This window comes from Pipra filicauda, unplaced genomic scaffold (assembly GCF_003945595.2).
Source record: "Pipra filicauda isolate LSUMZ 115617 unplaced genomic scaffold, ASM394559v2 scaffold193_size2426894_pilon, whole genome shotgun sequence".
Lineage (NCBI taxonomy): Eukaryota > Metazoa > Chordata > Aves > Passeriformes > Pipridae > Pipra > Pipra filicauda.
This window is the reverse complement of record NW_024104302.1, coordinates 2,087,266-2,114,377: the sequence shown is the minus strand read 5'-3', so window position 1 is coordinate 2,114,377 and position 27,112 is coordinate 2,087,266. Positions and strand designations below refer to the sequence as shown.

At 58.6% G+C, this 27,112-nt stretch overlaps 5 protein-coding genes and 1 long non-coding RNA gene across 7 annotated transcripts; 2 read left to right on the top strand and 4 right to left on the bottom strand.

The window, feature by feature from the left end:
• Nucleotides 1-18: 18 nt before the first annotated feature.
• P3H4 (prolyl 3-hydroxylase family member 4 (inactive)) lies at nucleotides 19-4,150 on the bottom strand. The gene is made up of 8 exons (XM_027747949.1): nucleotides 3,647-4,150; nucleotides 2,100-2,249; nucleotides 1,810-1,981; nucleotides 1,609-1,737; nucleotides 1,350-1,495; nucleotides 1,194-1,277; nucleotides 866-1,007; nucleotides 19-777 (listed from the first exon to the last, which is right to left on the bottom strand). The coding sequence occupies exons 1-8, from the start codon at nucleotides 4,148-4,150 to the stop codon at nucleotides 767-769; spliced, it is 1,338 nt and encodes a 445-aa protein (XP_027603750.1). The 3' UTR covers nucleotides 19-766.
• Nucleotides 4,151-5,123: 973 nt separating this feature from the next.
• LOC114001232 lies at nucleotides 5,124-9,224 on the bottom strand. 2 transcript variants are annotated; one of them, XR_003545485.2, is made up of 4 exons: nucleotides 8,897-9,224; nucleotides 7,591-7,679; nucleotides 6,705-6,743; nucleotides 5,124-5,348 (listed from the first exon to the last, which is right to left on the bottom strand). It is a non-coding gene; the product is annotated as an uncharacterized LOC114001232 (long non-coding RNA). The 2 variants fall into 2 exon arrangements; XR_003545486.2 differs by lacking the exon at nucleotides 8,897-9,224 and adding an exon at nucleotides 8,006-8,096.
• Nucleotides 5,764-11,167, top strand: FKBP10 (FKBP prolyl isomerase 10). Its single transcript, XM_027746212.2, has 10 exons — nucleotides 5,764-5,981; nucleotides 7,181-7,326; nucleotides 7,625-7,814; nucleotides 7,975-8,120; nucleotides 8,236-8,425; nucleotides 8,668-8,813; nucleotides 8,945-9,134; nucleotides 9,458-9,600; nucleotides 9,774-9,937; nucleotides 10,076-11,167. The coding sequence occupies exons 1-10, from the start codon at nucleotides 5,764-5,766 to the stop codon at nucleotides 10,259-10,261; spliced, it is 1,719 nt and encodes a 572-aa protein (XP_027602013.1). The 3' UTR covers nucleotides 10,262-11,167.
• Nucleotides 11,168-11,519: 352 nt separating this feature from the next.
• NT5C3B (5'-nucleotidase, cytosolic IIIB) lies at nucleotides 11,520-15,970 on the bottom strand. The gene is made up of 9 exons (XM_027746221.2): nucleotides 15,936-15,970; nucleotides 15,695-15,793; nucleotides 15,239-15,308; nucleotides 14,826-14,872; nucleotides 14,310-14,395; nucleotides 14,048-14,137; nucleotides 13,107-13,269; nucleotides 12,781-12,981; nucleotides 11,520-12,543 (listed from the first exon to the last, which is right to left on the bottom strand). The coding sequence occupies exons 1-9, from the start codon at nucleotides 15,936-15,938 to the stop codon at nucleotides 12,433-12,435; spliced, it is 870 nt and encodes a 289-aa protein (XP_027602022.2). The 5' UTR covers nucleotides 15,939-15,970; the 3' UTR covers nucleotides 11,520-12,432.
• A 1,008-nt stretch (nucleotides 15,971-16,978) lies between these two features.
• KLHL10 (kelch like family member 10) lies at nucleotides 16,979-20,322 on the top strand. The gene is made up of 5 exons (XM_027746199.2): nucleotides 16,979-17,118; nucleotides 17,644-18,130; nucleotides 18,224-18,841; nucleotides 19,289-19,438; nucleotides 19,951-20,322. Exons 1-5 carry the CDS (start codon nucleotides 16,979-16,981, stop codon nucleotides 20,320-20,322), a joined length of 1,767 nt encoding a protein of 588 aa, XP_027602000.1.
• Nucleotides 20,323-20,616: 294 nt separating this feature from the next.
• KLHL11 (kelch like family member 11) lies at nucleotides 20,617-26,882 on the bottom strand. Its single transcript, XM_027746187.2, has 2 exons — nucleotides 26,221-26,882; nucleotides 20,617-25,967 (listed from the first exon to the last, which is right to left on the bottom strand). Exons 1-2 carry the CDS (start codon nucleotides 26,880-26,882, stop codon nucleotides 24,371-24,373), a joined length of 2,259 nt encoding a protein of 752 aa, XP_027601988.1. The 3' UTR covers nucleotides 20,617-24,370.
• Nucleotides 26,883-27,112: the final 230 nt, after the last annotated feature.

The following is a 27,112-nucleotide window of genomic DNA, read 5'->3' as shown; positions in this document are numbered from 1 at the left end:
CTGTGGTGGAGGCACTTGTGGAAAGACTGGTACGGATTTTATTAAAGTTCAGCACCAGTAAATATTTAAAAAAAGAGCAACTGTGCAAGTGGGGAAATATTAAATTAACAGAGCTTAAGGCTACAGAGGGCTGGTGTGGCAAAAATTCAAGGCACAGCAGGGCACGGGCACCACAGCCCCCATGGTGCCATAGGGACGTGCCACACCAGGAGCCCCCTGTAGCACCAGGCTGGGGTCCAAGGGGACCCAGGCTCAAGGGACTGGCAAATTGCCTGGGAGGCTGGAGGGACAGGAGCAGGAGCCCCAGAGAGGGGCAGGACTGGCTCCAGCAGCATCGTGCGTTGCTCCTGGAGCAAGGGGCAGTCCCCAAACCCCTCAAGACCACACAGGGGTCAATCCCTGTGCACCATCCACAGATCCAGGGAAGGAGCTGAGGGATACAGCAAATCCCCGTGCTGTGGGGCACCGCTGTTGGCCAGGGCTCGTGAGGACACTGGGGACAGGGGTGGCCTGGGGGGAGCTCGTGGGCAGGCAGGGAGGTTCAAGGGTGCTCCACCGACAGGAATTGGGCTCTGCCAAGGCAGCAGACATCCAGACAGCAAAGGCAGCCCTGCTGCAGGACCCTGGGCAGGATGAGCCCTCCTCCACAAGCCTGAGTGTCCATGCAGTGACTGACAGGAGCCTGAAGTCCAATGTCCCCGTGATGGCATCACAGAGCCACCACTGTCCAGCTCTGTCAGGGCCAGGCGCCCTTTCACCTGGCTCATCACAGGACCTCTGCAAACAAGGAGGGTTCAGTGGCACTGGGACACAGGCAGCAGCCCCCCCACCCTCCAGCACAGCCCCTAGCCCTTGTGTCAGGAACCTTGGTCATCTTTGTCCCCCTTGGTCTTGGGCTCCTGCCACCACTCTGCAAAGAAGCCTTCCTCGTAGTCTCCTTCACCCTCGAACTCGCTGTCGGAGGGCAGGTCCAGAGCCTCCGGCCCCTCACCACCATCCACCTCCATCTGCAATGAGGGAGGGCGGGAGGAGGCAGAGGGGCTCGGTGGCCTCATCTGCAGCCTCTGTTCCAGGGCTGGTTTGGAGGGTCAGACACTCCACCCGAGAAAGGGCCCTGCCCCAGGGTACCCACAGCACCCCCCACGCCACCCAGCACCCCCAAAGGCATCTGTCTGCACCCCACCATCGGGTACCTCATCATCGGCCTGCAGGAACTGCCGAGCGAATTCCAGCATCTTCTTCTGGGCGGCCGTCTGGTTGTGGTACCGCACGGCTTCCTGGGGGAGAGGGGCTGCGTCAGCCCCCCCGCTGGCACAGAGCCACAGGACAGGGGGCTGGGGGGTCCTCACCGGCCGTGGCTCGAAGTCCTCCTCCCGCAGGCGCCAGCGCTCGCGGTGGAAGCGGTAGTAGACCAGGTTCTGCTGCATCACGGTGTCGCCCGGGTCGAAGAGCATGTAGCTGGAGACGCTGCGCACTGCATCCTGCACGTCGTTCACTGCGGGTGACACGGGGGTGACATGGGGGTGACACGGGGGTGACACTCTGCCCGGGGCCCGCAGCACCCCAGGGTGTCCCCGGGGCAGCCTCCCCGCTCCCACAGGCACTCACACTTGTAGTAGGCAAACTGCAGGTAGTGGTACATGGTGGCCACGAACTTCTCCACGAAGTAGCCGCCCACGTTGGGGGTGAGCTCGGTCTCGCAGTCCACCTTGCACTGCAGCACGCTCACGAAGTGGTCTGGGGGGAGATGTCAGGCGCTGCACCCTTGAGCACCCCCCTGGGGTCTGCCATCCCCCAGCGCCCCAGTACCTGCGATGGCAGGGTAGAAGTCCTTGAACTCCTGCAGCTCGTAGGCGCCCTCGCAGCCGGCCAGGCAGTCCTCGTACGCCTTGTAGTACTCGGCCAGCGCCTGCTCCATGTCGGCCGCGCTGCTCCGGAAATCCCCGTTGTTGTACAGCTTCACCGAGCGCACGAATATCGGCTGCCAGGGGCCAAGTGGGCACTGCTTAGCGAGGGGGAGCCGCTTCCCTCTGGGTTTGGCAGGACCAGGCATGCACCGAGCCCTGGGGAGCCCCTCTCCCGCCCCATCCACTCCTCACCTCGTAGGGCTGAGCCTCCAGGTCAACCAGGTATTCATCCACATCCAGCATCGTCTTGTAGTAGTTCAGGTACCTCAAGGTCATCTCATGCTTGGGGTTCTTCTGCAGGAAGGTGTGGGCAGCAGACACCGCTTTCTCGATCTTATTTGACTAGGGAGAGAGGAAGAGCTGGTGCAGAGACCTGCTGCAGGGCAGCCAGGGCTGACACTGCGGCCAAGGTGGGCTGAGCACCCAGACAGGGTGCAGGGCACAGGGACAGTCCTTGCAGGGAACAGTCCCGCACCCATGGTGCCAGCCCCGAGCCCAACAGCCCACTGGCAGTGACGATGGACGGACAGGATCTGGGAACATGGACATCACAGGTCACTCCAGCCACACCAACCTGGGGTTGGTGTCCCACACGGGGACAGCTCAGCCCCTCATGGGCCTCCACATCCAGCTGGGAGTGATCCATGTGGTGCAGGATGGATCCACGTGGTGTGGGTTTGATCCACACATCCGCTCTTCTCCAGCACTGCCACCAGCCCAGGCCAGCCCCTGCTGCTTTGTGGGCTCTCAGGTTGCAGCTTCAGGGGAGGAAGTTGGCGAGGTTGGGGGGGGGGAGGTGGGTGAACGATCTGACCATGAAGTGGGTTTGGGCCAGAGCAGCAAGAGGAAAAGGCATTAAGAATTGGGACAGGCTGTCCCTCAGCACTGCCAGGTGAGCATTAAAACAGCACTCGCAAGGGCAGGTGGCCAGGGATGGGACCCTGACCAGGGGACTGCCCCTGCCAGAGCCACTTTAGCCAGCACAGGGTCACCCTGGGGCGATTCCTTATGAAACCTCCCTCCACAAAACCTCCATCCACGTAACCTCCCTCCACGTCTGCACCGTGAGGCCAAGCAAGTCCTTCTCCCTGAGGGAGCATCCTGACACGTGTCCCACCACAATCACAATGGCACTGAACCACCAGCTTGGGCCCCTCGGCTGGGGCAGCCCCTGTGCCCCCTCCCCAGGCAATGCTCTGCGTGGCCAGGGGGACCCTGGGGAACCAGGGCAGCACAAGGTGGGGTAGGGAGACACAATCACAGGGGCCCCCAGTGCCGGGTGCACCCCTCACGTCCTGCCTGATACGTCCCAGATGACGCTGACGTGCCACGGTGCAGGAGCAGGATGGAGGAGCCAGGGGAGGGTGGGATGCCAGATGGGGAGTGAAGGAAGGGGGCTGCGGGCTGGGAAAGCACCTGAGAGCAGGGTGCAGGATAGAGGGGAGCAGGGTTCAGGGGGTGCAGGATGGGGCAGGGAGGGGTGCAGGGCATGCAGATCAGGGCGTGCAGGCTGACGGTGTAGGATGGGGGCACGGGATGGGGATGCAGGATGGGGGTGTTGAAGAGGAGGTACAGGATGAGGGGCACAGGCTGAGACCCGGGAAGGGGTGACACGGGAAGGGGTGTGCCCAACCGGGGGCAGAGCAGAGAGTGCAGGATGGAGGGGCTAGATCAGAGTGGGGCAGGATGGAGGCAGAGGACCCCCCCACCCTCGCCCCCCGCCACTTGCGCCACCTCACCTTGAAGAGCGCGTAGTGCAGGTACTGGTAGGGCTGGCGGCGCTGGAAGTCGCGCAGGGTCTGCGCGGGGGGGTAGCGCAGCTGGAACACGGGCAGCTCGCGCTTGCAGGCGCGCAGGCAGCCGGCGCGGAGCAGCAGCCGCCCGAAGAGCCGCATCTCCCGCTCCCACTCCCACGCGGGGTCCCGCTCCGCGCGGGGCTCCTCGGCGGGGTCCCCCCACCCCGCGGGGGGCTCTCCGGCGCAGCGGCGGTGGCAATGCGCCTCGCTGTCCCGCAGCAGCCGGTGCAGCCGCAGACTCGCCTCCAGCCCCCGCGCGCTCTCCGCCCACTGCGCGTCCGCGTACTGAGCCAGCGCCCGCGCGTAGGCGCCTTGCAGCGGCTCCAGCGCGGCCGCGGGGAACCCGCGCACGCTGTACTGCTCGTACTGCGCCGCGCACAGCCCCGCCGCCAGCACCGGCAGCAGCAGCGCCCGCACCGGACCCGGCACCGGCACCGCGCCGCCCATCCCCGCCGCCGCCGCTCGCTGCCCGCGCAGCGTCCGCGCACCGCCCCGCGCAGCGCTGCACGCCGGGCCCCGCGCAGGGGGCGGGCGGCGGGGGTGGGCGGTGCGTGGCGGGCGCGCAGGGTCTTAGTGCGGCTCCGCCGGCGCCGGGGGTTGCGCGCAGGGGCTGCGCGGGGCGCGCAGGGGAGGGGCGCGCAGGGGTTGCGCGCAGCGCTCGGGAAGGGGAGTGACCAGCGCTGTGCACCACGGAGCGAGATGAGCTCGGTAACACACTGCGCGGGACCCCCCAAGCCTGCGGTGCCCGGAGGTGGCCGCGCTGCTGGCCAACGCCAAGCCTGAGGCCGCACGCCCTGCGCTGTGCCAGATCCTGACCCCAGGGCTGTCCCACGCCAGGCCTCGGCATGGCCACACTGGCCCCGGCCCAAGCCCAGTGCTTTGTTGCCGGCTGGACAGTGGTGCTGAGGGATGTCACAGTGCAGGGCAGGAGCCAGGACGCTGCTGAGGTTTCTCCCGTGGAGCAGAGGCTGCTGGCAGTGCCCAGCACCGCACGTGGCTGCAGTGCCACCATCCCTGCCAGCACTCACTGTCAGAGCCAGGCCCGGCCCCCTGTCAGGACATGGGCAGAGCCCTGAGTCCTCCTGAGCTGCTCCGAGCAGTGCTGAGGTTGCTCAGCCCTGGTGTGGTATGTTGGGGGGCTTCAGAGCACCCCAGGTCCAGGGGGAGGGAGCCAACGGTGCTTTGCTGGAGCTTTTGCTTTCATCGGCAGTGCTGAGCCTCAGAGGAGCCGGGTTTGGGCTCACAGCCTGTTGCATTTCCCACCTGGCACTTGCTGAGGGCTCTTGCCAATGCTTTTGGGGGAACGGGGATGTGTGGGCAACACCTCTGTGTGTGTTGGAGGCTGCGCTTGCCTGGGAAGGACTGTTAGAAGCAGAGTTTCACATTTTTAACTATTGCCATTCAGTCCGCCAGCAGCAGACACATTATTAAAGCATTTAATTCCTTCCATTTACTCTCCCAAACTGCTGGGACTGAGCAGCAGCATCCTGGGCTGAGTGTGATGACCTGGCGGTGGCAGGAGAAGGAAGAGGAAGAAGAGGAGGAGGAAGAGAAGGAGGCGCGGCAGCGCTTGGACCTGGGGCCGGGCCTGCAGCCGCGCAGACGCTCCCCAAAGGCTCCGTCAGCTTTTCCTTCGGAGGAGGAACTGCCCAGGCAAAAAAAAAAAAAAAAAAAAAAAAAGAGAGAGAAAAGAGAGAAAGTTAAAAAAGAGAGAAAAAAAAAAGACGGGGAGGAGGGAGAATGGGTAAAAATACGGGGGGGGGGGGTAAAGGAAAAAAAAAGAGGCAAAACAAAAGAGGGGACAAAAATAACCCCTCCCGCCGTGGATCGTTCTCTCCCGCGGTGTCTGTTCCCGGCACTGAGGGGGGAGCGCGGGGGGAGCGCGATGGGGCCCGGACACGTCTACAGAAATTCCAAGAGGGCCGGGCTGGGCGGGCGCAGGGGAAGGGAAGGGAGGGAAAGCGAAGGGAAGAGGCGTCCCGGGCAGGGAAGGGGCGTCCCGGACCCCCCTTCTCCGCCTTCCCCCCGCCGGGCCCTTCCGCCGCCGCAGCCCCAGCGCCATGGCCATGGCCCCGGGCAGCCGCTGCCTCGTCCTCCTCCTCCTCCTCCTCCTGGGCATCCTGGGGGCCCCGGCGCTGGGCAACCCCGGCCCCCTGGAAGACGTGGTGATAGAAAGATACTATATCCCCAAAATCTGCCTGCGGGAGGCGCAGATGGGGGATTTCATTCGCTACCACTACAATGGGACCTTTAAAGATGGCAAAAAGTTTGACTCCAGGTATCGCCCGCGGCTCTGTGCCGGCTGCATGCGGGGGGCAGCTGCGGCGGGACCCTGCATGTCTCCCCCAGCCCCCAGCCCGCATCCCGGGGCGGGCGGGCAGCTGCGGGGACCCCGCATGCGTCCCCCAGCCCCGGGACAGGGGCAGCCAGGCCAGGGCAGGCAGCTGCCCGCTCCAGACAGTTCCCAGGTCCTCCAGCTTTGACCCCAAGAAGGGCTTTTGGTGGGTGCTGGGGTGAGCACATGGACCCGGAGAGCCCTGTACACGTGTCAGCCTGGGGGGCCCAGCCTGGCCTCAAGCAAAGCCTCAACCCAGGCTGCAGCCCCTTCCCCCAGCCCCTACCCGGCTGCCCTGCCGTGTCCCCCAGCTCCCCCCAGCCCCTCGGGGAGCCTTGCATGCCCTCAGCTCCACAGTGCCGTGCAGGAGCCTGTCCCGGGCACAGGCAGGATTTGGCCCTAAGTGGGACGTTCTGCACTCAGGAACATGTATCTGCTTGTGCTGCACAGGCAGGAAAACACTTAAAGCACTTTGAGACGTGGCAGTGGAGAAACCTTTCATTACCCCAGAGGCTTTGCTCCACTCAGTGTCCCTTGGCCCTGCATCCCTCCTGCTCTGCCCACACTGGCTGGGACCTGAGCCTGGGGCAGCCCCTGGTTTGCAGCACCATGAGCAGGGGGAGAACCGGGGACAGAGAAACAAGGGGATTAAGGATTTCGATTTACCTGAGATGTCTCCACTTACTTCTTGGAGTTTTTCAAGATCTAAAAATAAAAACAAATCTGCAGTTTAAAAATGAGGCCGGGACGTTGTCTTTCCTCCTTGCTGCACAAAGCTCCAATGTGCCATATGCAAAATGGTTTGGAAGCAGCAGGAAGCCTGGGAGCTGCTGGCCTCCAGCCCAGCTCTGTGGGTGAGACCTGGGGAGGCAGCTGATGGGTTCTGGAGGTGCAGGGTCAGGCTGGAGCCCTGACCAGTGCTGCAGGGGGCAGCTGCCCACCAACAGTGCAGGACTGAGCCCATCAGGATCCGTGTTTTTGAGCTGTGGATTCTGCCTGCAGCACAGAGGCTCATGGGCTGTGGTGGGCTACCTGCACCTCGGGGAGGGGGCAGCCCTGTCCCCCCACTCTGCCCCACCCCCAGCAGCTTTGGGAGCTTCATCCTTTTTTGCACCTCTGACGGGCCTGTCCCTTCGCCCCAGCTATGACCGAGGGGCCACAGTGGCCGGCGTGGTGGGCGTCGGGCGGCTGATCACTGGCATGGACCGGGGGCTGCAGGGCATGTGCGTGAACGAGCGGCGTCACCTCATCGTGCCGCCCCACCTGGGCTACGGCAGCATCGGCGTGGGTAAGGGGCCACGGCACGGGGGGATGGAGGGGGCAACCCCCCTGGGGCCGCTGTCAGCAGGGACAGGGCTCCGGTGCCCACCTGGCAGCTCCACGGCCAGGGCAAGTGGTGCTGAAGCAGGGCCTCCCTGGGAATGAGGGGTCCTGCCCCCAATCTGGGCTCTGCTGCTTTCCCAGGGGCTGACATGGGTCTCCAGCAGCCCTGAGCAGTGGTGGGATCAGGAGGGCTTCAGGGGACAGAGCCCGGGCTTGGTGCTGGTCTCACCTGAGGTGCTCTGTCCTCACTGCCATCTCTTTAGCGGGGCTGATCCCCCCAGATGCCACCCTGTACTTCGACGTGGTCATGCTGGACATCTGGAACAAGAACGACAAGCTGCAGGTCACCACCGTGTCCAAACCCGAGCGCTGCAACCGCACGGTGGAGAACTCGGACTTCGTGCGGTACCACTACAACGGCACCCTGCTGGACGGGACCCCCTTTGACTCCAGGTACAGGGCGCTGCAATGCTCCTGGCCTTGGGGCACGGGGCACTCCCTGCTCTGCTGGTGCAGCTCCATGGCCCCCAGACCAGCCTCTGGGATGGCACCACTCCGGCTGGGGGTGCTGGTGTGGCCCTGGAGCCGTCCCCACCCTCATTTCCCCCACCAGCTATAGCAAGGGCAGCACCTACGACACCTACGTGGGCACTGGGTGGCTGATCAAGGGCATGGACCAGGGCCTGCTGGGCATGTGCGCCGGGGAGAAGAGGAGCATCATCATCCCCCCGTTCCTGGCCTATGGGGAGAAGGGCTATGGTGAGCTAGGTCCCAGCCCCACCCCTTCATACCGGCCCCTTCCCTCCCAGCTCTGCCCAGAGGCCCTGTGGTGCAGCAGGACCCTCGTCTGGGCTGAACCATGTCCCCTCCCCAGGGACTGTGATCCCACCGCAGGCATCGCTGGTGTTCAGTGTGCTGCTGGTGGACTTCCACAACCCCAAGGACGGCGTCTTCCTGGAGCACCTGGAGGTGCCACAGCCCTGCAAGCGCCGGGCTGTGACCGGGGACTTTGTGCGGTACCACTACAACGGGACACTCATGGACGGGACGCTCTTTGACTCCAGGTGTGGGGAGAGCCCCTGATGTCCCCTCCTGCCCCATGGCTGCAGGGAGAGTCTGGAGAACTGGCGGGGAGGAGAGGGTGGTAACGGCATGAAACAGGCTAAAAAGGGTAACACCTGTTTGCTGCATCCCTAGGAAGAAGGTTTGCCCCCGCGGGAGCAAGAGAGGCTGGGGGAAGGGGTGTGGGTTGGGGTGCAGGGGTTGGGGGGGGGATTGATGGCACTGGGGGCCTCTCTTGCTGCAGCTACTCCCGCAATCAAACCTACAACACCTACATCGGGAAGGGCTACATCATCCCCGGCATGGATCAGGGCCTGCAGGGGGTCTGCGTGGGAGAGCAGCGGCGGGTGGTCGTCCCCCCACACCTGGCCTACGGGGAGAACGGTGCAGGTAAATGTGCAGAGCCCGGGCTCCGAGGGACAGGCACATCACAGGTCACGGGAAGAAGCAGGGAAAGGTTTTACCAGCCTTACAGCACTCCAGCAGCTCTCTCAGCAGCTCTCCTCATCCTCCTCTTCCAGGGGACAAAATTCCCGGCTCAGCCGTGCTCATCTTTGATGTCCACGTCATCGACTTCCACAACCCCGCAGACCCCGTGGAGATCGAGACCGTGTTCCGGCCCGAGGGCTGCAACGTCACCACCCGCGACCGGGACTTCGTGCGCTACCACTACAACTGCTCCCTGCTGGACGGCACCCGGCTCTTCTCCTCGTGCGTGCCCCGAGCTCACCTGTCCTTCCCGGGGCTCAATCCTGGCCGGCGCTGAGCTGGGGTGGGCGGGCACCGGGCAGCACCGGGAGCATCTGCTCTGCAAGGGGCAGCACCGGGGCATCGGCCACGGGGCAACAGGGAGGAGGGTGCAAGGTTTGGGGGCACAGTGGGGTGGACGTGGGGGTGACATGGAGAGTGGGGATCTTTATGGCATGGATGTGGGATTTTAGGGCATGGCGGGATGGAGGGGTTGGGATTTCAGGGTTACTTACTGGATCCAAGGGGCTTTCTCACCTGCACTGTCTTCTCTGTGCCTCCTGCAGCCACGACTACGAGAAGCCCCAGGAGGTTACCCTGGGGGCCAACAAGGTGATTGAGGGGCTGAACAGTGGCCTCCTGGACATGTGTGTGGGGGAGAGGCGGGTGCTCATCATCCCCCCCCACCTGGGCCACGGGGAGAGCGGAGGTAGGGGATCTACCACTGTGTGGGCCCACTGATGTGGGCGACACAAACTGGGGGGTTCAGCCTTGCTGAGCCCCCTCAGGGCCCTGTCCCCCCTCACCCTGCTGGGGCTGGGGGGTCAGGGCTGGGGCTTTACCGTGCTCCCCGCGGTGCTGGAGCCTTCGCTGTGTTTCCAGCCCGGGGGGTGCCCGGCAGTGCCGTGCTGCGCTTCGAGGTGGAGCTGATCTCCATGGAGGAGGGGGTTCCCGAGGGTTACCTCTTCATCTGGCACGGGGAGCCGCCGGCCAACCTCTACGAGCAGATGGACCTCAACAAGGACGGGGAGATCCCTGCTGACGAGGTGAGTGGGCCCAGGGTGCCGAGGGACCCCAGGCTGGTGCTCTGGTCCCTGCTGTCCTTGGCACGGGCTGTGGTCTCTGCCCTGCCCGGTGCCGGATGTGCGGAGCCAAGCAGCATCTCTCCCCTCTCTCCTCTCCAGTTCTCCACCTTCATCAAGACCCAGGTGGCAGAGGGGAAAGGCCGCCTCATGCCCAGCTCTGACCCAGAAAAAGTCATCGCCGACATGTTCCAGAACCAGGACCGCAACCAGGACGGGAAGATCACGCCCGAGGAGCTGAAGCTGAAGTCAGATGAGGACCAGGAGAAGATTCACGAGGAGCTCTGAGGAGCAGACCCTGCTGTTCCTGGAGACAGGACTCATCCTGGCCGTGCCATGGCCAGTCTCCCATCCCAGCTGCCCAGGGAATCTGCCCCTGCCCCTCCCCAGCCCTGCAGGGGGGCAGATTTTGATTTTCCCCCCTTTCTATTTAACTGAGGGTATTTTGATGTGTTCCTCCTGGGCAGGAAAACTCAACCCCCAGCTAATAAACCCAGGCAAGAAGGTGTCCCCTCCCCGAACCCCTTTGTCCTCCACCAGTGACTGCAGGTCCTGCTCAAGCCCCCTTGCCCACAAGTGCTGCCTTGGGGGGCAGGAGGGATGTGGGGGGGCTTCCCCTCACCTCCACCCCAGCATTTTGTGGTTTAGGGTTGGGGGTGGGGTTTTTTTTATACACACACTTAAAATTCTGTAGAGAGAAGAATTAGAGAAGACTTTTGTCCTGGTCCCTGCTCTGTCCTCACTGCCTCCTCCTGGGACAAGAAGCTGGAAGGGGCTCAGGTTCCCAGGGTGAAACCCCAATACTCCACAGGCATCTGCCATTCCAAAAGTCTGGGCCCCCCAAAACTCCAGGGATGAGACCTGGCAAACCCCTCATGAGCTGGGAGAAGGGGAACAGATCCCCTCTTCCTCCAGGCCCTCAGGGAGCAGCATCATCCCCCTCCACATCCTCCCCACCCCCTAGCCCTCAGTGACTGAGACAAATCAGCCCAATTTTGTTTCAATGCCTAAATGCAGGTCATGACCTCGGGGTGCTCAGGTTCTCCAGCTGGGACCAGCAGGGCTCCCAAAACCTCTGCACGTTCTGTCCTGCAGACAGGGATAGAAGAAATGCAGGAACCCACCAGTGCAGAGGGCAGAGTGACCCCCTCAAATGGTGAATCTACCTTGCACCAAATAAATAATTCCTCCTGGTTCCCAAGGAGTTTGCCTGTGTCGGGTTACTTTGCCATGAAACATTCCTTCATGTTGGGGCAGCGGTGCAGGGACCAGCCTTGGCAGTGCCCAGGGGGATTCCAGGCTCCAGCACCTGCTGGGTCCAGTAGGAGAAACCAAAATCCTCTCCTGGGATCCTCCAGCGAAGCTGCTGGAGCTTCAGCTCCAGTGCCCAGTGAGGGGTGGGGGGCTCTGGGGGGCTCTGGGCTGGGGGGCTCTGGTGGGATGGAGGGACCCTGATCTGGGGAGCAGAGGCAGCTGCCAGCACCAGCCCTGGGAGCAGAGCAGCTCCAGCCCCTCGGCACCGGGTACAAACCACCTGTGGCCCAGCTTTAGCCAATAACATCTTTATTCCAACACAGAGAACAGAGTCGGCACTTCCTGAAGTCCCACGTAAACAGAGGGGAGACAGAAACAACAAGAGTTTTTCCTATTGCTGCTCCGAGACCCTGGGATCAGCCTAGGATCAGCCCAGAAGTTTAGGACAGAAACACGGACAGCTAAAATGTTCCTTAAAACCCAAAATGCTGCCGCTGGCCTCTCCTCTCCCACCCCACCCAAACCCCAGCCCCAACCCTGGCAGACAAACTTACTTCTGGGTTTGGGCAGCAGCAGCAGTCGAGTTCTGAGGCCTTCAGGGACGGCTGGAAAAGCTTTTTGTTCACTGTAAGAATTGTATTGGTGCAAGAGGGACGGGGTGGGACCCAAGGCCAGGGAGCTGCAGGTTTCCATGAGGGACGTAGGGCTGGGCAATGCGATGCCTGGCAGGGCCACACCAGCCCAGTGGTGGCACCAGGGCTCAGAAACAGGAAAACAGGACGAGAGAGATTTGTTTTCTTAGTGAGAAACACAGTGACTCTAAAACTTCATCTAAACCGGGTCTGTCCCACAGCAAACCATCTCCATTCCACACTCAGCTACTGAAGCAGGTGTAGAACGTCTCTTTCTGAAACATGGAACGGTTTGTTGTGGCCTTGGGAGGTAGAGGGCATGAATTCCAAGTGGGATGAAGTCCAAGTTGGATGAAGCCAGTCCAAGAGGGAAGCAGCAGAACCAGGGAGTTGGGGTAAAGGGAATGGAGAAGATTCCTCCATCTCTTCTCTCCCTCTCCAGGGCTGAGGGCATTAGTGAGGTCAGGACGGAGCCCAGCCAGTACCAGCAGATCCCCTCCAGCTCTGTCCCGGGGAGGACATTCCCTGCCCAGTGCCTGCTGCGGGGCCGGAGCTGGGATGCCTCTTCCCAGCTCATGTCTCAGTAAGGATGTACCGGAGAATCCCATTGACCACGTCCAGCGTCTCGTCGCTCTCCAGCACGATGTCATAGGCTTCCAGGTACTTCCCCCTCCGCTCTTCCACCTACAGCACGGCCGTCAGGACAGGGTGGGGAGGGGGGGAAGACTGTGAACACCAACACCTGAGGGTGGAGATACTGCACCCACAGCCCTCGCTACTGGAAAGGGGATCAATAACCACCCTGACAATGCCCCAGACGCAGCAGGAGCTCAGTACACCCCTCCACATCACTGCCCCTCCCTGCTGCCCCAAAGCTTGGCACCTGGGGAAGGCTGGCAGGGAACAGCTCCTCACACCCACCTTGTCATTGAGAAAGCCAATCTTGAGGATATTCTCCACGCTGGGAATGCCATCTGCCATTGTCAGGTCACCCATGGAGTCCCCGAGCAGGATGATGTTCGTCCTCGTGCTCAGCTGCTGGAAGTAATCTGTGCCCTGCAGCACGGAGTTGTTCTTGTTGTAGGTGTGGATGAGGGGTGCCTTGAAATGCGTGAGGACTCCCTGAGCACACAGGACAGACAGACAGACAGCTCTTAACCCAGTGGTGGCGCTGTTAATCGTGTCCCAGCCCTTGGTCCCAGCCCACACCCTTCCCCTCACCACACCAGTGTGGTGCAGAAACTCACGTCATCATCAAAGTCCATGTAGTTGGACACCACGTTGACGTTGGAGTAGAAGACGCTGGCCTGGCGGATAATCTCCTCCAGGACGTCACCGACGCCAGCAGAGAAGATGAACAGGGGGACACTGTTCTTGTGCAGCTGATCAAAGAATTCCTTGAAGCCATCCCTAGAGCAGGAGTGTCCATTGCATGGGGTTGTGTTACCAGCTCCCAGCACAGTGCCCGGTGTTCTGGGCTGGCAGCGTGCCCAGCCCAGCTCCTGTTTCTGTCCAGCGCTTCCCAAACAGAAACACACAGGTGAGCTCTGCAAACAGCACGAGCTCTCTGTGGTACCAGCATTCCTGTGGCCTGCCCTGTGCAGAACCCCGGAGAACTCTGGGCGTAGTGGTTGGGCAGGTGCTCACGGGAACATGGAGCACTCCAGCCCTTTGCCTGGCACCTGCTGATCACACCCCCTGCTCAGCGGGGGCACAGGGCACTGCCAGGAGCCACGTGGGAGATGTGCAACAGGTTGGACTGGTTGGGAGGACAATCAGGCCAACCTGTGACAGCCTCAGTCTGCCAGGACACAATTCCATGCAGAAGGGGAACTTGGGCTCATGAAAACCCAGACATACGGTGTCATCTCCTCCCTGAGCCTGGGAGCTCAGTCAAAGCCCAGCTCCCTGAGCCAGCCTTAGGGCCATCGCTGCCAGGGCAGCTGTAGCAGCAAGTTTTAGAGCAAAGTTTTTGTGCTGTGGGTGAAATCTGCTGCTGAGCCAAGGGCCTGGATAAGGCCCAGCAGCTCCAGTGCAGAGAACAAATCTCTGCTGGAAGCAAGGAGCTGCCCCCACATCCCGCCCTGCACATGGAGAGCCGTGCCCAGTGCCGGCCCCTCGGCTGCTCCTCGCCAAGGGCAGCCAAGCCCTGTGCCTGTACCTCAGCACCACAGCCCCATGTCCATACCTCAGCATCACTTCTGACTCTCTGACAATCTGGGCTATGTCATCTTTGCGGATCTTCTGCTGCACCAGCAGCTCGTGGGCCCTGGTCCACCTGGGGAAAGGCAGCAGTGAGCTCTGGGGCAGAGGCCCTCGGCGGTCAGAATCACAACTAAATCCCCCAGGATCACCACAAAGCCCAGGGACAGCTCAAGCCTTGCGTCCTGCAGTCCTTGGGGACAAGAGGTTGTCAGGGCAAGGTCAAGATCATCATGCACAGCACTCACCACTCCACCATGAGGGGACATTTCTCTTCCAGAGTCCGGTTGGGATCAATTTCAATGGGATAGTAATAGTGCAGCAGGTCCTTCAGCTGGAGCGTCGGACAGAGGGAAAAAGAACAGAGTGAACAGGTCTAAACAGACTATAAACAACAAAACCAGCATTTCTGAAATCTTCCAAAGCATCACACTTCCTAAACACAACCAAACTGTGTCACTGAGCAGCTTCCCTCTGAGCACACCTGTAGCTCTTGGCAGCCTGGCTGACCCTCACCTCACTCCAGACAGACACTGCAGGTACAAACAACCCTCCCCTTCCTCCTCTTATCGAGCTGAAACACCCACAGCTGTGCATGCAAATTCAATTTCCCTTTTTCACTTCTCCTCTGTCACTGCTGGCTGAAATGCAGCCTGGACACTACCCCCTCCAGCCTGGCAGCCAGCACAGCCAGGAGAGTTGCCACGCCAGCCAGTGTGACCTTACAATGATGGGTGACAGGGTGTCCTACACACAGCACCCACCTTCTTCCTGCCGTCCTCACTGACAACACGGCTGGTATCAAGGATATCTGCAAGGACAATACAATGACAATGGCACAGAGATATTAAAAGCCTTTCTAACAGCAGCTCTCCTGCATTTCAGTGCCAGCTCCTCCCAAAACAAGCTGCGGTGGCACAGCTGTGGAGTCCCAACAGGCACCGAGCACAGGGCCTGGCTCTGTCGGGAGAGTGGGATGGAGATGGACAGCCCAGGACACGGCTCCTGCAATGGGCAGTGGGTGGCCAGGACCAGGCAGTGAGGCCCAGAGCCGCATGAGGAGCAGTCAGGTTTGGCAGATGAGGGGACAGAGGATGACAGAAACCACAGTGATGAAAAACACAAACGCAGAGACCAAACAGAATTAGTGACAGTAAAAACAGCAGCTTCCACTCACTGTGAGATGTGGGGCAGCGCCTGCCGTTACATCCAAACCTGCTCAGTGTCATGTCAAAGTCAGAAATGACCTGGAAAAGGGGAGAAAACAACATCTGTGTGTGCCCCAGCACACTCTGCCCCAGCCAGAGCAAGCCAAGGTGCTGCCAGGGCACACATTGGCAGCGACAGGGGCAGACGGTGTCCTCACCCTCCCACCCCGGCGCTATTATCAGCACCGAATGGCTCCATCCTGCCTGGACGGAAGAGGGGTTTGGGGAGTGGGGCACGGTTTGAGCTTCATAACCGGGAGCCGAAAGGACCGTCCGGGGAGAGCCACCAGCCCCGTCCTCCGTCTCCTCTGGGGCTTCTCCCCCTCCGCCTGCACACCGCGCCGCAGCCGGGGGGGCGAGGAAGGGCCAGCTGAGACAAGGACGGAGCGTGAGCGATGCACCTCCTGCCCCGCCGGGGCCGGTACCTGCAGCTTGGCCCCCCCCTGCTCCCGGAGGGTCCGGATGATCCCCCGCACGCGCTCGGGCTGCCGGATCCGGACCGTGGCTTTCTCCAGCTCGGGCACCTGCGGGCAGAGCAGAGACCCCGCTCGGTGCCGCCCTGGTGGGACCGAGGAGCCTCCAGCGCCCTCCTGGCCGCGCTCCCCCGCCCAGCCCCGGGGCCGCCGCTGCCCCAGCCCGGGCTCCCGGCCCGCGGACCCCGCTCACCATCGCTCCCGCTCCGCTCCCGCCGGGCCGCGCAGCCGCGGGGCGGGGCCGGGGGGCGGGACCGGAACGCGGCCGCGGGGCCGGGGGGGACTCGGGGCGTGCTCGGGGCGTGCTCGGGGCAGGGGGTGCGGGGGGACCCCTCGCGCCCCGGCTGCGCCTCCGCCCGGCGCCCGCAGCAGCGCGGGGCGGGACCGGCGGTTTCGTTTCTGCCGCAGCGAGCGGGGAGGGCGAAGCAGAAAGGAAAGATTCCAATAAAGAAGCCGCCGGCAGGGCCGTTCGGGCCCGCAAGGGCGCCCGGCACTGAACCGCCCCGCAGCGCCGGGGACGCGGAGTCGCGGAACCCTGTGCGGGAAATGCCCGCAGAGAACCGTCCCCCAGCACTGCCAAGGCCACCACTAACCCATGTCCCCAAGAGCCACACGGCTTTTAAACCTGGACAGGGATGAGGACGCCACCGCTGCTGCCCTGGGCAGCTGTGCCAGGGCTGGACAGCCCTTTTGGGGAAAAAAGTTTCCCAATATCCAACCTAAACCTCCCCTGGCACACCTCGAGTGACAAATCAGGGGCAGCGTGTGCGACTTCAGCACTGACAGGAGCTGGGCTGTGCCTCAGCTTCCTCCTGGGTGAGGTGGCACAAGGCACTTCAGCAGCAGTCAGTGCCCACCTTTGGGGACTTTTACACTCTGGCAAAATAATACTGAGGATAATTTATTATTATTAAGTATTATTATGGTGGGGGATCACACAGACGATTTTGCTCCAAGCAACCATTTGCTCCAAGCAACCATCAACATGGTGCAGGCCCAGGGTTCAGCATAACCTGGGCCGAGGGGAAGAGAAGGCTGCGGGCAACCAGGGAATGTTGGGCCTGGGTCACCCCTGTGGTTGTGATGTCATCACGGGTCACAATCCAGAGCCAGCGAGGGGGTTCAGCGCTGGATGTTTGCAGGCAACACCAGAGTACTCCACGCGTGTCAGCGAGGTCCACTCTGCCTCTGACTCACACGTGGTATTAGCTCAGCACCCACCAGTCATCCTCCAACATGGAGTGGATGAAAGACAAGAATTCCATCTCCAATGAGCTCCGCCTGGAAGGTAGATTCTGTGATGTGATCATAAGCGTAGATGGAGTGGAATTCAAAGCTCACAAGCTCATCCTCTCTTGTTGCAGTGTATACTTCAGGTCAGTACTGGAAACACAAGGATTTATTTACAAGGGCCTGGAGTGACAGGACAAGGGGTAATGGTGTCACACTGACAGAGGTTTATATTAGATATTTGGAAAAAATTCCTCCCTGTGAGCCAGGTGAGTTCCTAGCACAGGTTGCCCAGAGAAGCTGTGACTGCCCCATCTCTGGAAGTGTCCAAGGCCAGGTTGGATGGGGCTTGGAGCAACCTGGTCTAGTGGAAGGAGTTCCTACCCGTGGCAGGGGTTGGAATGGGATAATCCTTAAGGTCCCCTCCAACCTAGGCCATTTTGTGATTTTATGATTCCTGTGGAGGCATGGGGGCCGTTCACCCTGGTGCTCCCTGTCCCCAGCCAGAGGCTGTATCTCCTTTTTCAAACAACCAGGAAGTAAAACATTAATTAATAAACTATGGAGCCTCCCAGCAGGGCTCCTGCCAGTGCCTAAACTGTTGCCCTGGGAATTCGGGAAACACAGGGGACCCAAGGACAGGATTTAATGCAGCAATGCTGTGTTTTCAGGACTCTGTTTACCAACTGGGACCGCCCGGGCAAGATGGTCTATCAAATCCCCGGTGTTTCAGCTGAAATGATGGGTCTCATCATCAATTATGCCTACACTGGGACAGTACCCATCACGGAGGACAACGTTGAGAGTTTGCTGGCTGCAGCAGACCAATTCAATGTCATGGGCATAGTCAACCTGTGCTGCGAGTTCCTGAGATCCAGACTCTGCTTTGAGAACTGCATTGGCACCTGCAGACTCACCGACTATTACTATTGCCCCGACCTGCGCGCAGCCGCCTGTGCATACATCCTGCATCACTTCGAGGAGGTGTCCCAGGTGTCCGAGGAGTTCCTAGACCTCTCTGCTGAGGAGCTGGCACACATCATTGAGAAGGATGAGCTCAACGTGAAGCGAGAAGAAGCCGTGTTCGAGGCTGTGCTGAGGTGGATCGCTCACGACCCGCAGAACAGGAGGCAGTACATCGCCTGCTTGCTGGGCAAGGTGGGTGCAGCACAGCTTTGAAGCTGTCCCCAAAGGCTGCCGAGGGGGAAACCATCAGCATTAGTATTCTAACCTCCTCCTTGCATGTTCCAGGTTCGACTGGCACTCCTACAGTCTGACTACTTCATGAACAACGTCAAAGCTCACGAGTACGTGAAGGACAATGCTGAGTGCAAAGATCTCATCATCAGTGCCCTGTCAGAAATCTACGACCTGAACTCGTACGGCCAGAGCTCCTCAGCCAATGCCAACCCACTCACCCGGCCGCGCCTGCCCTACGCCATCCTCTTTGCCATCGGGGGCTGGAGCGGGGGCGGCGCCACCAGTGCCATCGAGACCTACGACGGCCGCACTGACAAGTGGCTGAACATCCCCTGGGAGCAAGAGAGCCCTGTTGCCTACCACGGCTCAGCGTATTTGAAAGGCTACGTCTATGTCATCGGCGGATTTGATGGCACAGATTATTTCAACATCGTCAAGCGGTTTGACCCACTCCAGAAGACGTGGCAGCAGGTGGCACCCATGCACTCGCGGCGCTGCTACGTCAGCGTCACCGTCGTGGACAACTTCATCTACGCCATGGGAGGGTTTGACGGGTACATACGGCTCAACACAGCGGAGCGCTACGACCCAGACACCAACCAGTGGACCCTGATCACCCCCATGCACGAGCAGAGGAGCGACGCCAACGCGACCACTCTGAACGGAAAGGTAAGGGGAGAGGATGGAGAGTTGCAACATGAAGAAAGTTCACATAAACCTTCACTGAATTTGTAACAATTCATTAAATCCTGGACCTACAGATATAAAACAGCATCTGCCTCATGTGGCAGAGATGTGACCAGGAGTGTGAAAACTCTTCTGGAGCTGCTGCCCCCCAACAGCCCACCTGGTGCCCGCCAGCCCTTTTCCTGGCCAAAGGTACAATACCAGGCCTGTCTGCTTCATGCAGCTTGGGAAATTAAGGGTCTAAATCCTGCTGGCTTCAGCTCCCTGTAGTGCTGCTACTTCAAACCCAGGATGACATTCTCATTCCCCTCCTAAAACAAAACAAGACACCCCAAAAATCCAGCCACACCATTCATTTTCTCTCTAACAGACTGTCTCACCAATGGTCTAACTGCTCCCCTCGCACTTTCCTCTCTCTCCTGTCCCCAGGTGTACATCTGTGGTGGGTTTGATGGTGATCAGTGCCTCAGCTCAGCTGAAGTGTTTGACCCTGCCACAAACCAGTGGTCCCTGATCGCCCCGATGAGCAGCAGGAGGAGCGGGGTTGGAGTGATGGCGTACGGGAACCAGGTGTACGCGGTAAGGGCCACCACCACCCTGCACTGCAGGCCTTTGTATGGCTGCAGTTCCCACAACACCAGGCTGGCCGTGTGTTTATGTGAGGTTTAGGGAAGTCAGAACCAGAACAGTTGATGGACTTACCAAGAATGTTATCACCCATCACACGCTTTTTGGTAAGAAAAAGATGTGGGCCACGTTTAAGCAGCTGCAGCAAACAACTTATCTTCTGCCACTACCAACAGCATCAGCAGCACACAGCAGGGCTTGGGCCTGTTCATTCATTGTTTATATTCTCCATGGACTGCATCCAACCCCTGGAGAACTGTCAAATCTGACAGCTGCACACAGTGCCTTGGGAAGCTCCCAAGGGAGCAGACTGCGATAAGCAAGCGCCCTGTTCTGAAATCCTGTGCTCTCCACCATGCTCAGACCACCGCCAGGGAGGCAGAGGCAGCTCCCATCTCACTGGTGCGTGACAGGATCTGGCTGAGGGAAGGCCCTTTTCAGCTCTGTCCCTTCGGCATTCGCAGGTCGGAGGGTTTGATGGAAACAGCCGGCTCCAGACCGTGGAAGCGTATAACCCCGCCACCGACGCCTGGCGCGCCGTGCCCTCCATGCTAAACCCACGCAGCAACTTTGGCATCGAGGTGATGGACGGCCTGTTGTTCGTGGTCGGGGGCTTTAACGGGTTCAGCACCACCGTGGCTGCTGAGTGCTACGAGGAGGACACCAACGAGTGGTACGACGCCCACAGCATGGGCATCACCCGCAGTGCCGTCAGCTGCTGCGTGGTGCCAGGGCTCTCCAACGTCATGGAGTACATCGCCAGGCAACACTACTACCGGCACAACAACTCCATGGACATCTCCTTCAGCACTTCAACTCGGAGCGCGCCGTTGTAAATAGTTCCCCCTTAGCTAAGTCCAGCCATCACTGGATGCTCCTGTAAATAGTCCTGCTGAGCCAATAAAGTCTTCTGAGCATCCCACCATTGGATGCCTGTGTAAATAGTTCTCTTTAGCTAGTAAAGTCTCTAGAGCAGGAAGGGGAGCATGTTCTCTTGTTCTAAAATAGAAACAATTGCTACAGGCCAAAAGAATCATTAGGATTTAAAGCTTTCACTCTGTGGCACCACAGAACATGTGTTATCAGCCACAGCCTGTACAGCAACTTAAAAAATCAAAAGTACAGTGGGATGCTAGAGAAATAAAAGGTTTATTTTCATTAATTCACCTCTTACAATAAACTTTAGTACAGTGTATTTAAGGTCAAGAACATGACAGCAGGATTTGTTTCAAAGGGCCTATCACACACACTACTTTACCTCGCAGGTAAGGACAGGAGTGCTGCTCCTCAGAAATCTCTTGCCCCTCCGTTAATGTCCCAGGAGAGCAGAGCTGCCGTGACCAACAGTGACATGGACCCAGGAGGAAGATCTGACTATCAATGGTCTTCAAAGAGCTTGTTAGTTCCACACTATACATTCATATTAGTAACAGAGTTAGATCCTCAGGAGCACCTGTTTTATTAGACTCCACCCGGGACTGTCAAACAGGAGAGATGGTTTGTACCCCAACCTAGAGTGGACAGAGCTGAAAATGAATCCAAGCCACAAACCACCTACTTTACACTTGCTTTTCAAAACCCGTTGGATGTTACAACATCCTCTTACAAGGTTGTGTTAAGAACAACCTAAACAGTTGTAATTCCTGAGGACTTGGTTTGTCAGCAGCCACCAGGCTATTCCACAACACATAAGCTGAGCCAAGAGTTTGGATTTTGACATTTACTGTAATGGGGAAAAACGCCATTGCAATAGTGGAGTGGAATGCTCGGCACAGCCGTTCACAGCACGTGCAACACTGGGCTCTTTGCTTCAGCTCTGTAGTGGTCTCTAACTATGTGCAAGAGAGGCACTCAAAACACAGACACCCCCAGGCTACTAACGGGGTATCCAGGTAGTTATAAAACATTCTGTACACATATGGCCCCTGGGAGTCACTACGGTGACCGCCAGTACAGTGAGGCCAGCAGTCAGCCTCCCTGTTCACACACACTGGGACCCTGCTGACAGCTGACCAGCCACTACAAACACACAGAAAGAACCCCCAGGCTTTTGTTTATGGGGTCATCTGATAAACACCCAGCAAGCTATGGCACTCAAGGGCCGCAAGGAACTGTTATGGATTCACAGGTTCATGGGCTAAATTACAGCCCGAGCTGTGAATGCAATTCTCCCAACACCTCGTGTGATGCAGTGGATTGTTCAACCCGTCAGTCACAAATCACATCAATGCCGTTAGTCCACTGAAAGTCAAGGCCAAAAAGCACCAATGCTTAAAACTACCCCAGAATTGGCAGAGCAAAGGTTAGAGTAGCCCATGCTGCTGCCAGGGACCCCCAGTGCCATGCACACGGAGCACACACGGCATGCGGCTGGCACACACAGGTTACCCGTCCAGGGACGGGCTGGGCTGACACTGGCTCTGAGGGGAGTGCTTTTACTAAACAACACAGCTTGTCTGTCAGCCCAAAGTCCTCCTGGGAAAGTGCAATATCAATTTTGCTTAGAAAAAGCAAGACTGCAAGGTCTGTTCTTGCCTCTTTGTTGCACGCTGCCATGCATTAAATATTTAGTTGCTATTCCAACTGAAATAATCATCTCCGTGTTTCTCCCTACAAATTGTCTGTATTCCATGACAGACTACAAGAGGGCTTAGATAGAGCTGTGGTGGTGTGACCTACTACCACCCTCCAACTGCTTGTTAAATCCCTCCAGCCAGGTGAAGGATATGAACTCCTCTCAGTTGCTTTGGTGCAAAGTCTGGGAAAGTATCTTAAAACCAGCTCCCACAAACTGCTGTTACATTGATGGATTGAGCACTAGAGCTGAGAGACATTTCCACACTGTATCACAGACCTCCTGCAGGGGCAGCAATTCTGAACCTACTCTAGCCAGACCTGCAAGAATCCGTGGGCCAAACTCCATGGATCAACTCCTGGCTTACAGGCCTACAGGAGCTGTTTGGGAACAGTCACCTGCAAACATCACCTTAAACTCACCTATTTCCACTTGCATGAGGCCAGCAGCATAAACTTCACCTGCCCCAACAACCCAACAGGCAAAGAAAATACAATACAGTTACCACAGAGGGGTCAACTGGGACAAACCGTTCAGAGTTTTTCAAGTTTGGTGGGTTTTTCAAACCAAGGCTGGAGACTCTCTCACGAACAGGCAAGTTATTGATACCAAAGTGGCCCATGAACTGCAAAGTAGTGCGTTAAGGAACATACACATCAGAGAAACCTTTACACACAGTGGTGGAAGGACTTACCCCAAGTTTCAGATACGATCTGGGCTGCCTGAAGAACTGGAAAAGGAGGAGGAGCAGCTCAGAAAGCAAACCAACTAAAAACAAAACAAACCCCAAACTGGTTACAAGTTCTTTGCAGTGAAGATGCCCACATCAAAACCACCAGCAAATATCAAGGAACCAAGAACAGTAACACATTCTCCAACAAGGTTTGTCTACACAGATTTCAGAACACCAAGATTACTCCTCCCATTCCCTTCCCTAAGATCCTGAGTTACACTGCTGGGAAAACCTGGAACATTCAAAAGAAGGGAAGGATGGAGAGAAAAGGAGGTAGGAAGGATGCACTGAAACTGCTGGTAAACTATAGGATCCTCGGATTGGGCAGGAGCGCTCAGTGGGACAGCTCAAAGGGAATACTCCACATTCTATTCCCTGGGAGTACAGTGGGAAGAAACACACAGTCAACCAGGGCAGCTGGATGTAAAATTACCTCAGAATGCCAAAAGGTGTTTAAATGAGCTTAAATCTCACCCCCACAGCAAGTGGGGAAATTCAGATATTTGAAGACTTTGAAAACCCATCTCTCCCTGCCAGAGGAGCACGTGTGGGCTCATTATGGAGCTGCAGTATGGCTGCTGGGAATTCCTCGGGACAGCACATGGAAGGCAAAGGGTTCTGATTGTCAGAGACATGCTGGGAACAGCAGGGGCTCTTCCATCACTTTTCACTAGAATTAAAACATGTGCAACATTTGAGAAAGGATCTACGTGTAGCTCAGGTTTCACTCTATTCCCATGGAATAATCCCATTCTCACTGCTCCACTCTGACAGAAATGAACAGCCAGTGTGGGTGGGTGGTTCAACACTGGTTGTCACTCCTTGTCTCAGGCTGCTGTTAGACTCCAGTTTCTAACAAAGCTGTCAAACACAGACTCAAACCTGCAGATACACCTGAAATAAAATCCACTGCCTCAAGTTCTCTCTTCCTGTGTCTTGTGTCCTATCAATCATCCACTTATAAACAAACTCTGCAGCCTCTCTACAACGCACAGATACAAAATATTTAATACACATAGAAACATCCTGAAGCAATTTCATAAAGGAAGATTGTGCTTTTGTTTCATACAGAACTATTGCACTTGCCTCCAGCTTGGGAAAGCCAAGTACACCAACACCAATCCTGTGAAGTTTAGTCACTGAGGAGAGAATCAAAGGAATGTCAAGAGATAAGTGCAAATAAAAAGGTGCTTTCAAGCACACACAAATGTAACCACTAAATTATTAAGAGAGAGATCTTTGATTTTCAAAGGAGAACTGTTAGAGATTAACTCTACAGAAACCCTTGGAACCAAAGACCCGAGGAGAGAAGTAACAGGCTTAACGCACCCGGAGACATTTCACAGCCCGATACAGGCTACAGCTTCTCCCTAGGCACCATTAAGGAATACTGCTGGATTCACAGAGCATCTCAATTCCCACCCATCCTCAACTTCTGAGCTTCTGACTTTTCAGTACACAAAAGATGCTGGTTTTATGCATCAAATCCAATCCACACCCTCATGTCTTATAAAGACATATCAAGCCTAACAAAAGGGTTTACTTCCTAGGCCCATCAGGAGTGGCATTCCAGACACTAGCACTCAATCTGGGAGCGTGGCATTCTCCGTAAGGTCAGGGAGTGTCGGTGGATCTCCTGCATCTGCCTTTCCTGCATTTGCCTTATTCTATCCTTTTGCCACATCAGGTTTTGTGGCATGGGGTACCTCTGTGTTCCCTGCAGGCACCTGAAGGGGATCCTCACGTGGCAAGCGGTGGCTCTGCAGCGGGGCTGTGGCATCGGGGGCAGGAGCATCCAGCGCTTGCGCTCAGCGCAGTAGCGATAGGCCTCCTTCCTGTACTGCTTGTCAATGTCATCGCTGTTCTTCCACCCCCCGATGATAAACACATCGTCCTTGTAGTAACAAATGGCTGCTCCTTCAATGCTCAGGACCTCGGGGGGCAAGGATTCCAGGATTTCATCTGAGGCCCTGCCAGAGATCTTTCCCTTGGCCTCCTCGTTGTCGATGGGGTAACTCTTAGGGCAGCACGAGGCCGTGTGGTAGAAGTTGGTGTTGGCAACGGACATCTGGAAGGAGCAGTAGTTGTCGATGAGGGGCAGGGACTCCACGTCCTGCCACTGCCTGGTTTCAGTGTCATACCTGGTAATAACGGCCCTCAGCCCGTCCTCGCTGTCACTGTCGACCGGGGTGCGGGCGGCCACGTACACAAACCGGTCCTCCACGGAGACAGCTTTGACATCCCGCAGGATCTTGGGTGCCGACTCCAGGTTCTGCCACTTGTCCTGCTCAGGATTATAAATGGCCACATCTTTAAAGCCTGGACTGAAGTTGCCGTGCCCACCAATACTGTACAAGTTGCCCTTCACTTCAGTCAGGCCAAAGGAATGCTTTCTGGTGATTAGATTCGAGACCTGCTCCCAAATGTTTCTGTTTGGATTGTACCTTTCCACAGTCTTGGCAAACCCCGGCTCCATGGAGCCAGCCACATACACGTAGGACTCAGTCACGGCCACGGCGTGCCCGTCCAGGTGGTTGTGGATGTGTGGCAGGTTGACCCACCTGTCCTCATCGATGAAGTAGCCCACGCACTCGCTCAGGTAGTCACCGCCCTCGGACACGCCGCCGATGACGATGATGACATCCATGTTCTGCCCGAAGCGCGGCAGCAGCGCGGCGGGACAGGCGGAATGCTGCAGGTTCCCGGACTGCAGGTTCTCAGAGCGCAGGGCATGGCTCTCCACGGCCTCGGACACCAACTTCACACAGGCCTCGTTGCTCGACACCAGCCGCTCGGATTTGACGTTGCGAGTCAGGTACGTGGGTTTCATCTGAGACAACCTCAGCAGCTTAAAGAGATCTTCAAAGTACCTCTCTCTTTCCTCAGGATTTTTCTGAACCCACTTTAAAACAGTCTCAAAGAGGATCTCTTCAGAGTCCACTGTGATCTCTGAGTCCGAGAACCAGTCCCGGACGAGGTGAAACGGCAAAGTGTAGAACTCCTCGTCTTGGATGACTTTGTGGAAGTTTCTCCTGATCATATCCTGTGCTTTGAGGGCCAGCTGGTTCAGGGAATACATGTGGGCCAAGCTGTGAACCGCTACGCAATTGGAGAGGTTCAGTTTCTTCTTCAGAAACTCTCCACAGAAGTCCTTTAAGCGTGTCAGCAGAAACCTGCAGGACAAACGAACAGGAACACCCTGTTACAAGTTACCCTGCAAGTGTTAAGTGTTCAAGGCCGGGCTGGAAGGCCAGGAAGCAGCCTGGTCTAGCGGAAGGTGGCCCTGGGAGTGGGACTGGATGGGCTTTAAGGTCCCTTCCAACCCAAACCAGTCTGTGACCCACTGATGCTGTGACGCGGCACCCCCAGCCCCGGTCCGGCCGCCCTCACCTGTCGATCCCCCGCCCCAGCCCCTGGCCCCCTCACCTGTCCGCCATCTCCAGCACCTCGTGGACGTTGCCGGGGCTCACGCGGATGGTGCCCGTGTACATGAAACCGACAACGGCCTCCACCGTCTCGGGGTCGGGGCCGCCCTCCGAGCTCCACTTCTGCAGCTCCACGCGGCCCGAGCGCGACTCCGCGAAGCCCCCCGAGAGCAGCGGCGTGAAGTACTCGGTGGCAGCGGCCAGGACGGACCGGTGCGCCCGGTACTCGCGGGCCGTGCCCGCGCCGCCGAACGCCAGCGTGATGTCGCAGTACAGGCCCTGGCGACGCTGCTCGTTCTGCCGCCAGGCCAGGTCGGAGCAGTGCGCCGGGCACCCGAACTCCTCCGCCTCGGCCTCCCCGTCCGCCCCGCCGCCGCGCGGGCCCCCGCGCTCCGCCTCGGCCGCCGGCGGGCCCGGGCCGGGGCCGGGATGCGGCTGTGGGGCTGCAGCGGCCGCCGCCATCTTGTCAGAGCCGGCGGGCAGGGCGCGGCACTGCCCCCTGGCGGGGAGGGGGCGCCGCTGCAGGGAAATGGCGGCGGCGCCGTGAGGGGGGCGGGAGTAGCGCAGCGCCCGGGACCGCCTGGGACCGCCCGGGACCCCCGTCCCTCCGCCCCGAACCCGCAATCCCCTCAGTCCAACCTGCCCCCGGTGCTTCTCCGCCATGGGAGCGCCCCGGTGCTGCCGGAGCCTCGGCCCGCGGGCACCGCGCTCCCTCTGGGCACTCAGGTACCCAGACCAGACACACACCTGGTTCTGCTCAGGTACCACAGATCAGACACACACCTGGTTCTGCTCAGGTACCACAGACCAGACACACACCTGGTTCTGCTCAGGTACCACAGACCAGACACACACCTGGTTCTGCTCAGGTACCACAGACCAGACACACACCT